At 46.0% G+C, this 14,716-nt stretch overlaps 1 protein-coding gene and 1 pseudogene across 1 annotated transcript in view; both read left to right on the forward strand.

Moving 5' to 3' along the window:
- The first annotated feature begins 4,370 nt into the window (after positions 1–4,370).
- DHRS3 (dehydrogenase/reductase 3) overlaps positions 4,371–14,716 on the forward strand; it is a 28,921-nt gene continuing 18,575 nt past the window's right edge. The window contains exon 1 of the mRNA XM_083163089.1: positions 4,371–5,002. Within this exon, the coding sequence (XP_083019215.1) occupies positions 4,808–5,002 (195 nt within the window). The 5' untranslated portion in view covers positions 4,371–4,807. The remainder of the gene's footprint in view (positions 5,003–14,716) is intronic.
- Positions 13,274–13,413, forward strand: LOC146044463 (U2 spliceosomal RNA; annotated as a pseudogene).

Below are 14,716 nucleotides of genomic sequence, written 5' to 3' on the forward strand. Positions count from 1 at the left end.
AGGCAGAGCATTAAGGCAGCCTGGATACTCACATTGGTGTCTCTGTAGTAGAGTGTAGTCCGTGTAATGGAAACACTGATGTATACATTAAGGATTAAATGATACATCGTTTTGGCTGAACATGCTGTTTAGCAATGGAAAATTTGACACCTTTGTGCACAAGGCCACATAAACTGCCCAAAAACTAAATAATAAATGAGTTTATGAACGTAGCCACCCGCAAAATTAAATATGATTTAAAAGTCATAAGTTAAATCATTTGGACACAGACTCAAGCTGCATTCATCCTGGCTGATATATCGGCAGGTTAATTAAAGGGCCGATGGTTGGCAATTCTGTGATCACACAGGCAGTGATAGGTGACCAATTATTATATCTGTCATAAGCAGTGTCCCTATGTCTCACTTTACTCATTGAGGTCTTCAGATCTAGAAGTGGTTTAGTTTTCCATTGTAATATAAACACTTGACCCATTTTCTCAATTCAATCTGGCCTTCCGTCTACCGCTCAATAAACTGAATATCTGTTAGATTTTCCCATACAAAAGGGCAAATTCTGGAAACCCAGTACTAAGGCAAACTGGCTGGGCTAGTACCAACAGTAAAAGCTCCCATACACTTGTCCAATTTGTGCCCGATTTCACCGGATTCCAATGGATCGGGTCAAGAAATCAGGTGAAATCAGCCCAAATCAGATGTGTTTGACAGTTGATCTGCTGTCCCATGCGCATTGGATCAGAAGTCGGATGGGCAGACGATAAGATGGGTTGGAATCGGCCTCATCAGCAGTGGTACATAGCGGGTGCTTTTTTTTTTTTTGCATTTCAGCAGATGACCATTCATTTGAATGGGAGTTTTTAAATCTCCCTTCCTCCTGCAGCTACCAAAACTCCCATTCAAATGAATAGGTGGCCGCTGATTGGCTAAGAGAGCTTTCTCAGCCAATCAGCGGCCACCTATTCTTTTGAATGGGAGTTTGAAATCTCCTGGCTGCCTGCCGGATCAGCGAATGCCCATTTATTTGAACATTCAACTTCCCCGGCAGCTCTCTTGGGGGCACGTTTTACATGTGATAAATTGCATACAATTTATTGTATGTAAAAATGGCACATCCAGTGTCAAATCTAATGTGAGACCTCTTGGGAAGCTGCCAGGGAAGCTCAAGGGAAATCATGTCTGACTTTTATGGGGGGCCTTTACTCCTTAACCACAGTCCAACAATATATACTGTCAGAGTTATACTGCAACTATGGACAGACATCAGATGCCAATGATTGGCAACCATCGATGTTCCTTAAATTCAACACCTAAAAGTAGGTCCACAGAAGAGCACCATCAATGTTTTCCTTGCTATGGCTACATACAGTACTATAGCAAAGTATCCTTCATACAGATTCACAGAATGGATTGCAATTATGTATAGCGTTTGCTTCAGAACCTACACAATAGAGCGCTTATTGGCACAAATAACCAAAATCACAAACCATTAAAGCATGGTGGGGTCTATGTCCTAAGCCTTGGTGAGTGATAATGTGGAGAGAGATAAACTACCAACCAACTATTTTTCAATCTTAGCCTGTAACATGTCAGTTACGACTCGGAGTTGAGTGATTGGTAAGTTCCATCCACTTTCTCTCTTTCTAAAGACCAGATGTATCGGTACTTGTGTAGTTTCATGGTGGCAGCCTAAGCTACGTTTGAATCTACATTGTCAGTGTAGCCCAATGGCTGCCTTACTTGTGTAGTATTACGATGGCAGCCTAAGCTACGTTGTCAGCGTAGCCCAGTAAGCCCTGTGTAGTTAGCGTAGTCACCGTACTGTCCCCGAGAGTTGCAGCTCTGTCCCCGGAAAGCCTAGTGAGCGCCTCTCACACAGCGTCGGTAACCGCCTGATCCCCTGCGCTGGTGGACGCCGCCTGATCCCCTGCGCTGGTGGAGGGGATCATGCGGGCGCCGGCGGAGAGGTGCTCCATCTGTCTGAGATGCAGGAGTGGAGGCATGAACAAGTTGGGGGGATGCGTACCGAGTCCCCTCGCGTGGCTCGCCACTTTTCGGGCTGGCGTGGATAGTGGGGGGTTTTCAGGAACACTTTCACACCTGTCATGTCAGGCAGGTTAAAATGGTTAATGGTTCCCACCCGTTGTACTAAGCACTGAAGGACTACACTAACTGCGTAACGCTGACTGACTACACTAACGACTTAAGCAAGCGGCAGGAACCCTACGCTGATTCTTACAGGGACGCTGACTACGGGAACACTACGCTGATTCTGACAGGGACGCTGACTACGCTGGCCGTGGGAACACTACGCTGATTCTGACAGGGACACTACGCTAACTACGTAACCGCCCCGTGAAACTACACAAGTACCGATGTATCAAACTTCAAAAAGTGACGAACAATCAGCTCCTATCTGTCATTTTTCAAACCCAACTTGTAACATGGAATTTAAGAGCTGATTGGCTGGTTGTTGATCACTCTCCACTTTATCACTTTTTGAAGCTTGATACATCTGGCCCCTAGGCTTAATACATAGACCCCATTGTGGTGACACCACAATTTTTGCGTAAATGAAGTTTAATGAATTGTTATTGCACCAAACACTAGCAAATCCATTTACCAAAAGGGAACAGTTTTAATCCCTAAGTATTCCTGCACTTTGGGAACACAAGAGTCACAGTGAGGAATATTTGCTTATAATCAAGCTGTTTTAATTAGGTCAAGGTGTTTTAATGGAATACAAAGTAACGCCCTGAACCATCCATGGCAGGGTTGCTGTCAACAAAAGGCAATGCATTACAATACAGGCTGAGCATGCAGCCTGCAGTGCACAGCCGCCTTCTGTTTATATTAGGTCCCTGCTCCATAATTCCTGCAATGCTTAGTACTATCGGTGACAACATATTTAACCCTCTGCCTGCTGCATCATTGCTCATTAGAAGGGTCCTCACAGACATAAAGCCTTGCTGATGATTTGTTAGCACACCAGTACATTTACTGACCTTGCACTGACAATACTGGTTTAAGTTATTAAGTAGGTCTCTGTAGATATTGACCTAACCCTTTAATGCTGGATTATTCAGTGTGCCATGACCCAACTTGCAGCCACTTCTGATTCCTGAAACATTAAATAACTCCCTCTCAGTCACGTAACCCTTTCAGTTCTTACAAATGGACCCTTTTCAGGTTCCCAAATATCAGACTATTCGGGTCACCTGAAATCAAATCACTGGATGAAAAAAACTCTATACAGCTGCTATGTCCTTGTAGGCGGGCATGTATTCCGGCGCAGACGGTGTAATGGTTAGCACTACTGCCTCACAGCACTGAGATCATGGGTTCGATTCCCACCATGTCTCTAACTGTGCAGAGTTTGTATATTCTCCCCTTGCTTGCGTGGGTTTCCTGCGGGTACTCCGGTTTCCTCCCACAATCCAAAAATATACACTGGTAGGCTAATTGGCTCCCAGCAACAACAAAAAATCCCTAGAATGTCTGTGTGTGCGTGGACATGTGGTAGGGAATATAGATTGTAAGCTCCACTGGGGCAGGGACTGATGTGAGTGTTTGCATATTCTCTGTACAGCACTGCGGAATATGTGTGCGCTATATAAGAAACTGTCCATAACAACCAATCATATACTATTATCTTTTAGAAGATTCTAAATGAATATGTAGAAACTGATTGGTTGCTATGGGCAACATGCCATCTTCAACAGAACTCCCATGTAAGTAAATTTATCCCTCAAAACCGTTTAAAAAAAATAATAATAACCCTTTCAGAGTGCGAAGCAGTCACTTAATTATTTTTATATTAACCCTACTGTTGCCGGTCCACAAACTTCCCAGAGCTGATTTATTAAAACTTGGGAGACTTTTTAGCTATCAGCTGTTTGTCTCAGTGACCACATCAGTTCTATATTACCTGTCAGTGACACCAGCACATACATTACCGGGCTGGCAGGGGGAATGGACACATTGTATGGACACATCCTTACTATACAGGTCTGTGCTTTTACTAAGTGTATATCTATATACACACACACACACACACACTACTGGGTGCAGGGAGCTGTCTATACTATGACCCAGGTATACAAGATGCTATGGGCATAGCAGGTATGGCACTGGCCGTAGCAGGGGAGCATGCTCCAGCAGCCCTGAGGTGGGCTTGTGTAGAGAGAGGGCTGTAACTGCTGGGGTCTGCCGCCTGCATAGGTGCTGTGCAGGGCTGCTGAGTCCCGCCGTCCCCGGTAACAGCTGCTCCCCAGCAAGTCCCTGCATGCAGACAGCCCTGAGGGAGGGTGGAGGCAGTGAGGAAGGAGGGTGCATGTATGTGTGTGTATATATGTGTGTGCTGGGGGGGGGGAGGGGGCCGCTCCTGCACACAGTACTGAGACATCCCTTACACTTTATCCGTCACTCAGGCTTAATGGGGTATAAAAGTCCCCTGCACTGTGCCAGGGAGCGGAGAGGAGCAGCAAGCACTGTATAGGGTTTGGAAAGTACAGTACAGGAGCACTGAGCACCCAGGGAGAGTGCAGGAGCACCAGCACCCAGGGACAGTGCAGGAGCACCAGCACACAGGGACAGTGCAGAGACCTGTGTGCTCCATGTAGCTGCTCTGGGCAATGAGCAGTGGGCAGCAGCCGGGATCTCTTTTCTCAGTGCCCCACTCACACATCTGCTGCTGCTGCTGAGACTTGGGCAGGGGGTCCCGCCTGCCAGCCATCGCAGAGAGCCTGGGGGACAGGAGCGGATGGTGCAGCTCGGAGGGGGCATCCTGCACGGATAAGAGAGGGGTCAGCATGAGCTGGAGGTGCCTGGGCAGGCTGATGCTGCTCCCCCTGCACATGCTGTTCTGTGTGCTGAAGGCAGCCGTCTCCCTGGTATTGCCCACACGGCTGAGAGACCTGAAAGGGGACACTGTGCTCATCACCGGCGGGGGCAGGGGCATCGGGAGGCACCTGGCCAGGGAATTTGCCAAGCAAGGGGCGAAAAAGGTAAGAGCTGCCCACCTTTATCTACCATGCACCAACCCCGTGCCCACCACCTTTCCTCTGTACTATCTACCATGTACCAACCCCGTGCCCACCACCTTTCCTGTCTATTATCTACCATGCACCAACCCAATGCCCACCACCTTTCCTGTATATTATCTACCATGCACCAACCCCATGCCCACCACCTTTCCTGTATATTATCTACCATGCACCACCCTTATGCCCACCACCTTTACTGTATATTATCTACCATGCTCCAACCCCATGCCCACCACCTTTCCTCTGTACTATCTACCATGCACCAACCCCATGCCCACCACCTTTCCTCTGTACTATCTACCATGCTCCAACCCCGAGCCCACCACCTTTCCTGTATATTATCTACCATGCTCCAACCCCATGCCCACCACCATTCCTCTGTACTATCTACTATGCACCAACCCCATGCCCACCACCTTTCCTGTCTATTATCTACCATGCACCAACCCCATGCCCAGCACCTATCCTGTTTACTATCTACCATGCACCAACCCCATGCCCAGCACCTATCCTGTGTACTATCTACCATGTACCATGCCCAGCACCTTTCCTCTGTACTATCTACCATGCACCAACCCCATGCCCACCACCTTTCCGCTGTACTATCTACAATGCACCAACCCCATGCCCACCACCTTTCCTGTATATTATCTACCATGCTCCAACCCCATGCCCACCACCTTTCCTGTATATTATCTACCATGCTCCAACCCCATGCCCAGCACCTTTCCTGTCTATTATCTACCATGCACCAACCCTATGCCCAGCACCTTTCCTGTGTATTATCTTCCATCCACCAACCCCATCCGATGCCTGCTCCCTTGCCTGTAATCAGTGCCACCCTGACATCATCCACAGTGTTAACCCTAGAAATGCTTTGCAGAATGTTGGTGTCTGTATATCTATAGCACAGAGTTGTGCTGATATGGAAAGTGTGCCTATAACCCCTTGTCTGACAGCTAGGAGCACTGCTCATCCCCCTGCCTGGCAGCAAGTGGGTTAATCCTATGCCATGTGTTTTGTGTGTGTGCTATACTGGTAGTCTGACTGGAATCACTTGCAACTGGGTGGCATCAAAGCTTAGGGTGTCTGACAGCTCAGGGCATCTGGCATTGCCCCAGATGATTTAGGGTATGTTGTAAACTTGTCACTCTGCATTGGATGGCATAGCCGAGGGTGAGTCACCCGCAGCACTGTCACTGTTTCTGTCTGTTTGTTGTTGTGTCAGAGAGCTCAGAATACAAGGTCCACACTGAGGACAAGTCCTGCTCCCTATGTCCCAGTGTTTAGGTTGATAGCTGTAGATATCACTGTGTACAGAGCACTGAACCATACGCTGGTGGCAGTCAGGTGGCTCAACCTCATGATCCTCTCCAGAAATAGATCTAGGCGGGTCATAACAGCTTGGCAGAGAAAAAGAACCCAGTATTTAAACTGACAGCGCAGTTAAAGAGTCCACAGTAAATGCCTTCATTCATTCCTTGTGGTCACTTTAGTAAACATGTAATCTGGCCCAACAACTAACAATTTTCTTTCCAACCCTCCAACTAATTGGTAATGATGTATGGGCCAAATGGTAACCAACAATTTCCTCCCAAAAAACTGGAAAAATGGGCAGTCAGATAAATATTCAGTATAGGTGGAAGTGTATGAACGTGAATGTCTCGTTCCTAAAGATGGGCTAGTTCCAGCCGGTATGTGGCTGTTTGGTCAACAGTCATTCTGTTGTCCGCTATTGGTCGACACACAAAAAAGTTATACATGTATTTGGCTGACATGGTGAAAAGGTTGGCATGAGTTTTTTTTTTTTTCACTTTTTTTTCCCAAAGGACTGTGAAGCACGGCGAGTACGGATGGTGTAATGGTTATCATTACTGCCTCACAACGCTGAGGTCATGGGTTCGATTCCCACCATGGCTCTCACTGTGTGGAGTTTGTATATTCTCCCTGTACTCGCGTGGGTTTCCTCCGGGTACTCCGGTTTCCTCCCACAATCCAAAAATATACTGGTAGGCTAATTGGTGCCCAACAAATTAACCCTAGAATGTCTGTGTGTGTGCATGTGGTAGGGACCAACAGTCAGGAGGTGATTGGCTGGTGATTAAGTACCAGGCACTTTATCACTTCAGAGCACCACACATCTGGAAAAATATTAATTTTCAAATTTATTTTCCAAGATTTAATTCTTAAACATATACATAAAAACAAAACACATAACAATTCTTAGAAGAATTGGCTCCTAACAAATTAACCCTAGAATGTCTGTGTGCACACCTACGTGTGGTAGGGAACATAGATTGTAAGCTCATAGACACAAAAAACCTAAAAAAAATAAAATAATGTGAACCTTTTGCTCATGTCCACCTTTTTCTTTATATCACATTGCACATCCTTGGAGTTTTTCACATTTTATTGTATTCTATCTATATGATGAGCCTAGTTTCTCATGATTGTTAAACTCGTGAACTCATACTAGCTTTAGGCTTTAGGCTAAATGCCTCCCCCCCCCCCCTACTGAACAATATCTAGTGTGTGTTGCAACTTGATAACATATGTTGCAAAGTAGAGACCCAAGGCTTTCCCAGCACAATGGGAACCACTTACAGCTGTAGCAGACGTGCTATCAAGATTCAGGGAGGAGCGTATAGCACATATTAGGTGCACAATCAGTATCCCCATACAGTAATATGAAACAGAAGGTAGAGATGACCCCGAGTTTACAATTGTATAGGTATTGCAGTATGAGGTTGCTCCATCTGGTTGTCATCTTTCTCCTGAACTGTATACACAGCGACTCAAGTGGTCAGTGCTCTGTGTTTATATGAAGTCTGCTTTATGAGTTTCAGAAGCTACTGATGAGTAAATTCTTTGATTGTGGCCGGGAATGTAGCTATCCAAAACTGCTTTTGGTGTCTTGGCATAAACTCAGCTGTACGCTGTCCAATTGGGGAGCTTCCAACTGTCTGACGTTATGCAATTGGCTACAGTAGAAGTCGAAAATATTGCCCTTAATGTAGCATAAGTCAGTGTCGAAGTACCGGAGGTGAACTGTGTATTTTCTTCTGCTGAGCCTGGATAAGTTCCATCATATGGCATTATAGGACTTGTGGTTACACAACTGCTTCGGTGTGGGGAATTCACTTAGACGCCAGGGGAGTGACTTGTCGTAATGACAGCGGCGATGGTAGCTGGACTCCTCAATCTCATGTACTGATTTCACCCAGCAATAGTGAATTATTGTACGCAGACCTTGGAGGCTGTGAACGAAGAAGCCGTAAGTCTGGGGGTAGGGGGTAGCATAAGTGCAGCATATAGCTAAAGCTGGGTTCACACTATACAATGTATTGAGCAAGTATAGTGCACGGTCTACCCTCAAATCCACTCAGTTCCTCATTGGATGAATTGAGTGGTCGGATCCTCCAATTGGATGCTCTGCATGTCCAATTGGACAATTCCATTGGTGATGCACAATTATTACATATAGCAAAATATTTAATTCTCAGATATAAATAAACAATATTAGATTTTTCTTCTGTATAGATCGGGGATTACGGCCGCAGATAGAGTAGCAGCTAAACAGCTCATAACTGTCAATTTTCAAACACAGCCTGTAACATACAGGTTCGGTAGCTGTCTAGGGGCTCTAGAATATGAGACGCACCCCTGAGTAGAATCTGATTGGTTGCTATGGGCAACATCCCATCTTCAATAGATCTCTCATCTTAGTAAATTTACCCCTTTACTATCACACATTTAAGGATGACTGAGAGGCATCCTTGTCGAACCTCCTGAAAACTGAGCTTCTAGAACATCACTTTCACCTGAGTTTCTGGGAAGTCAGTATCTGTGTGTGAGTGGTGCTGGGAGCAAAAAGCTGAAGTTTTGCCTAGGGTGCTGAAATACCATGCATCGGCCCTAGTAACACGGCAGTTAGGAGCTGAATGGCTGATACTTTATCTCTCGCCAATGCTTATTAAATAGATCCCCTGATGTGGTTTGTATACATACTTATTGGGGGGTATTCAGGGAAATATCGGCACTTACCTATTCAATGCTGCCGTTAACGACAGCATTGAAAGGTGTCGGATCTGAGTTTTTAAAAAGTCGGATCTATTTTGTAGGAAACGTCCACGAATTGTCATATCCACGGCCGGCTTCCGACAATCCGTGGACATTTTTGCAGATCCACACGTTGAATTCTGGCTTTCAAGTTTCAGTTGGAAGAACTGAAAATTATTCCATAGCATTCCGACTGTCGGGACAGATTGAATACCCCTAAATCTCTTCCTATGTTATGTCAGATCACCAGTAAATCCAGGTTCTGTAGAGAATACTGAAAGCCATGGAACTGTGCTAGGCCTGCAGTCTGGATCAGGCTGCAGTAGACCTAATAGCATAGGGTCTTCTGATACTGTCTTTGGTGGATGTCACATTGGCATGAGTGTTACCAGAAAATGACACAATAGTGGCAGGAGGAAGCTAGCTAGTGTGTGATGTTCCTTTACAAATTGGTTCTATGTGGACAAATGTGTTACCCAAGTGTAGTCACTTATGAGTTACAATATACCACATATGTGTTATGCTGCGGCATCCATCCTTGCATACCTCTCTGTACCCAACAGGTGCCCTGTTCTTACATTATTGTTGGGCTAAGGCCAGCTAGTATTTTTCTCTTGGACACTAGGGCGATGCTCCATTCAAGTCGATGAATTTTAAACTTTTTATGGGCCGAGCGAGATATACAAACATTACAGTACCCACAAGCCGGGGACCCCTGGCATGCTGAACAGTCTAGTTTTAAGTGGCACAACAAGGGTACATAGGTCAGCACTGACCAATATGTAATTTCCATGAATTAGGCCTCTATAGGTTGTAATTTAAAGTACAATTTTTAATTTGATGATGATCATAATTTATAAGGCACCACAAGAGGTTCATAGCACCGTACATGGGCCCTTCAGGTTGACTCGGAAGGGTGCGAATTTGCACTGGGACCAAAGTTTTGCATATTGCAGAAATGAAGCAGCATTTCTGTGCATGTGTATACTCTGGGAGTGTGCAAAATCTAATCGCTGAGTGCACGCTCCTTGCCTTTCGAGCAGGGGGATGGAGAGGAGCGTGGGGTGCTGGCCTGGGCCATTAGCATATGTGAACGCCCATCATTTCTTGGACGTACCCATGAAAACGCTGGGTGTACACATGCTAATGCGTCCAGGACACGCGGGGGGGGGGGGGGGGGCAGCTGACATAACCGGATGTCAACTGCCCGCCCTATTCCCTGGAATTCTACATGCAAATGTACGAGTGATCTGGACCACCCTTACATATGCGTGCACCTTCATTTTATGGTCCGGAAGATGGGGGAGGGTCCCACTGGCATGCGAATAGATGTTTATGTGAAACACCATTCACATGCCAGGCGGTTGAACCCGGCCTGCGAAGGGAGGAGGGCGTACCACCTTTTGCAGGGCAGGTTCTGGTTGACAAGGGTGCGAATTTGCGTCTGAGTGAGCCAACCAGAATAAGGGCCATATGGTACACAGAATTACACCTATCCGTAACAGAAGAACTAAAACAGAGAACATTAGCAGCACAACTCTTAGTACACAATACAGCTGGGATGTAGGGAAGCAGAGGAGGTATCCACATGCTCCCGGGGACAGGTTGTCAGTGGTAGACATTAATGAACAAAAGTGAGAAGAGATGCGGGTATAGATGAATAAAAGGGTTGTGATTGAAATGCAAGAAGGCAGCTGTGAGAACAGGAGGGAAGAGGGCCCTGCTCCAAGGAGCTTACAGTCTAGGTAAAAAATGCAACAATGGTATAAAATGCGGCCTAACCTCCAAAATCGCTGGCACTGGGATGGTATTCAATGCTGGCCGGAATCTCTATACTTGGAAATATCCACCAGGACCTATACAATCCCACCCGTTTTCATCCAGGACTCGCCACTGTATATATTTGTCTATTTGAAAAACCAACTCTGCATATGCGGCAACAGCCACTAAATTTGCGATTTATCGCCCCATTTCCTCGACAAAAGACGTGGATTCGCCGATCCGTGTCTTTTCCGACTTTCGGACTGTTTTGAAAAGTTGAGTGAAAAAAGATAGATAGAATGCAAATTCTACACGAAAACTGATGACCTTTCTGAGGACTGAAAATATCTGCCAGGATTGTATACCCCTGCCCCCTCCAGGGCTCAGAAAACTTTTGTGCCGTCAAACCTCCAATGAGGCAGTGAGCACTTTTGTGCAATTGTGGACGCACCCGCGAGATCATTGAGTATATATCTGAATTGGCCCCTTGGTCTGTTTATTACCCAGTCTTGTTTTGTTCCCAATAGTTCTAAAGTGTTATGGAATAACCTGGCTCTGTAGAAGTCTCTGTCAAATACTAAATAAAAGCTTGTCCTGCAGTAAAGCCCGCACATTGTGTATGGAAATTATATTGTTTTACTAAAATTCCAACGCTAAAGATAAATTTGCTTCAAATGTTGGCTAGTATTTTGTTCTCTAGTAGATTAGCTGGGGAATGTTATGTGCAAAGGCCTGGATTCTATATCACAAGTAGCCAAATGCTCACCCAGGTACGTCCCTAGCATAAAGGGACATTGTTCACGTTGACCGCATGTGTGGAGTCAATTACGTGAAACTGATTTTTTACTTGTGATCTTGAGAATCCAGTGAGATTTCACCCTCACTAATGGATTGTAGAGCAGGCTTTAGTCCAGGTCACTTCACCAGGGCCTAGTGTTACTTCTGACTGTAGCTCTATGAATTGAGACGTGTGAAATCTAACCTGCCAAACTCGTAAATGTACTTTTCACAGTGAGTAGTGAACAGTCTGTCTTCACAGCTACAAATGTTAGTTTAAACTGGTGAACACACGGATGTCACTAAAACAAATCTAGTCTGTGAATTTAGTGCACCACTAAAAATAAATACCAATAATAAAAAATTCAGACTTTTTTTATTTTTTTTGTAGTTTATGCTTCTTTGTTTTATGGTGTTCTTTGGTATGGTGCTATTGCGTTGGCTGTCCTGCTTAACTTCCCCATACCACTCAAACGTTGCTGAATAAGGCATAAATACAAATTGCATAACACTCTCCCCTGCATTAACTTTCAACCTAATGCCATCTGGTGTACAATAATAATTTGCTTCTTCCAGTTATTTTCTGATTGCATTCATCTTGGCTTAACCATCTGGAGTTATACAGATTTTAACTTCACTTATTCAGCTAAGTTTACTGCAATTGGAAAATAAGTATTATTATATAATACTTATTCATAGGTTATATAATAAAAGCTTCAGCGTGAGTGGTCGGAAGAAGGAGGGGCAAAGTAAAGCGGTTAGGTAGATTGGCACTAGTGGTGACTGTCTTTTTATAGTACATTCTCTATTCCACAACAGAGCTCTACTTATACCAGGCACCTCCTGCTGCATTACTATATACAACCTCCTGCTGCTATTCTTACTACAACCAAACCTTAATCCAGCCATGTGTTAGGTGACAATGTAGTGTGCACCACCATGGCCACTTAATAATAATTTGCCCACTAGGTGGAAGTGTTCTGCAGAAAGCCATGGATAATAAATCATCAATATACCAGCACTCACTCATTTATTACTGTCAATAAAAAAAACAAAAGGGAAGAATTTGAGCGATGTACATAATGAGATCCTGACTGATAAATTGTTAAGCAATGTGCCTCATGCCACTATTACTTATCTTGTATGTTGTGCCCAAATGCAGTGAGTTTGGACTCATAAACCCATGTAAAGTAGTGGGCAGACTGCATTTGGGCAATGGGAGTTACGTCCCTGCTGTACTAAAATGCCTTAGTGGGTAAGGGATGTCCAGTTTAACTTGCTATATTTCCCCCCATTTTCCTATACCTAGTGACGCATTTGTGGATGAGTTATAACACTTCCATACCAAGCTTCTGACCAAGGCTATTTCCACATTTGACCATGTATATATCATGGGCAACTCAAATCTTGGTTTGGTGTGAAAGGGTCTACCAGGGTCATCACAAGAGTCAAATCCGGGGCTGACCAGTAGGCTGCAATGTGAAGGTGCAACCCAGGTTATATTCTATCCTTAACGATATTTTTGTGCATATCGTCTAGTAGTGTCTCCGCACTATACCTTAACGCTGCACGCTACCTCGGTCATTATTAACGTTGCTGTCCTCTGTAGGTGCAGCTCAATCCTTACTATAGTAAGTCGCTTCTCGGCCTTTTGGCTAAGATCAAGTGTAGTATCTGTTCTTATCAGTTGGGTCTGGACCGCCCCCTGGCAGAGAATAGAGAAAGCAGTACCGTAGCATCTTGTTACTGGGCCTGAGGGCAGCAAACAACCTCATGTCCTGGGCGAGTGCTAGGAATGGCTTTCTCGATGCCCTGCTAGGGAGGGAATACCATTCTTTACCTGGTAGGGAGGGGAGAAGCATCGGGCTTTGAGATGGGGCTCTTGTTCAGGGGTCTTTGCCTCTGTGGGAGAGTCACTCGAAAAGCCCGGTCTAGTATCCACTCCCAGGAAGAAGGGAAAAGCTGGGACCGAGTAGATTGCTCTCTGGTCCGGGGGTAACATGTCGCCCCCGGCCAGTGAGACAGCGAAAAGCCCAGCCCAGTACTCAATCCCTGGGAGAGGTGAAACGTCGGGACTGAGTAGGTGGTTTCTTCTTCCTCAGGTGGTCTATTTGGGCCTCTGCGGGGGAGACTCACCGAAAAAGCCCGGTGGAGTATCCATTCCCATGCCGGGGGTCGGAAAGGGCCCACTGGCTGAGCGGAGAAACACTTGGTCGGACGCTGACTGGCTGGCTGCTTGGAGTCCGAGGCTGCACTGTGCCCCCGGGGAAACTCGGGGGTGCCGAACATGCACGGGTGATCCCAAAATCACCATGCACTAGTATGGCACTAGCACTGCGCACTTCCCCTCTAGGTTAGCGCTTCACGTCCTTACCTCGTCCTTTTGGATGGGGTAGGACAATTTTTCACACCCCCACCCCGGCCTTCTGGCTGGGGTCCTCTTTATTATTTATTTCTCTTCTTCTTCACGTTCGTGCACTTTTCACGTTTTCTGTTTTCTGTAGTGTGTCACGTTTTTTTGGGTTGTGTGGTCGTCCCTTACGGGCCTTCCATTTCCCCAACGTGCCAAAGCTCTCGCCTTTTGGGGAGAGCTGCGGTCCCCCCGAGGACGACCCCGAGCCGCAAGGCAGAGGGAAGTCCACTGCGGGTCTCTCCAAAGCATGGGCTGCGGAGGACCCACCGTCCTAACCCTTTCGGGGGTTGAGGAATGAGGGTCTCTCTAAGCTTCGGCGAAGAGGACCCACCGTTCCCTATTTTCCCCTCGTCGGCCTTATGGCTGAGAGGGGTTAGGGGAAAAACGGGGCCCGTCTCCTTCGGGAGATAAGCCCACTCGATCGCACGGCCGCTTTTGCACGTGTTTAGGCACAGCACTGGTGGTAGGGAGCACACCTCGGGCTCCTGAGTTTCTTCAAACTCAATCCTTACTATATGGTCATTGAAAGCATGCACCTGGATATGGCCACTGAACGCTATTGTTAATGATATTGTTTGTGTATGCACTGTATCGTTTGTCCAGAAGTTCCAGGCAGCTCAATGGAAATCTTTACTGCACTGTCAGCTAATATGAACCCAGCTATA

Source organism: Crinia signifera, chromosome 19 (assembly GCF_055691185.1).
Source record: "Crinia signifera chromosome 19, ASM5569118v1, whole genome shotgun sequence".
Lineage (NCBI taxonomy): Eukaryota > Metazoa > Chordata > Amphibia > Anura > Myobatrachidae > Crinia > Crinia signifera.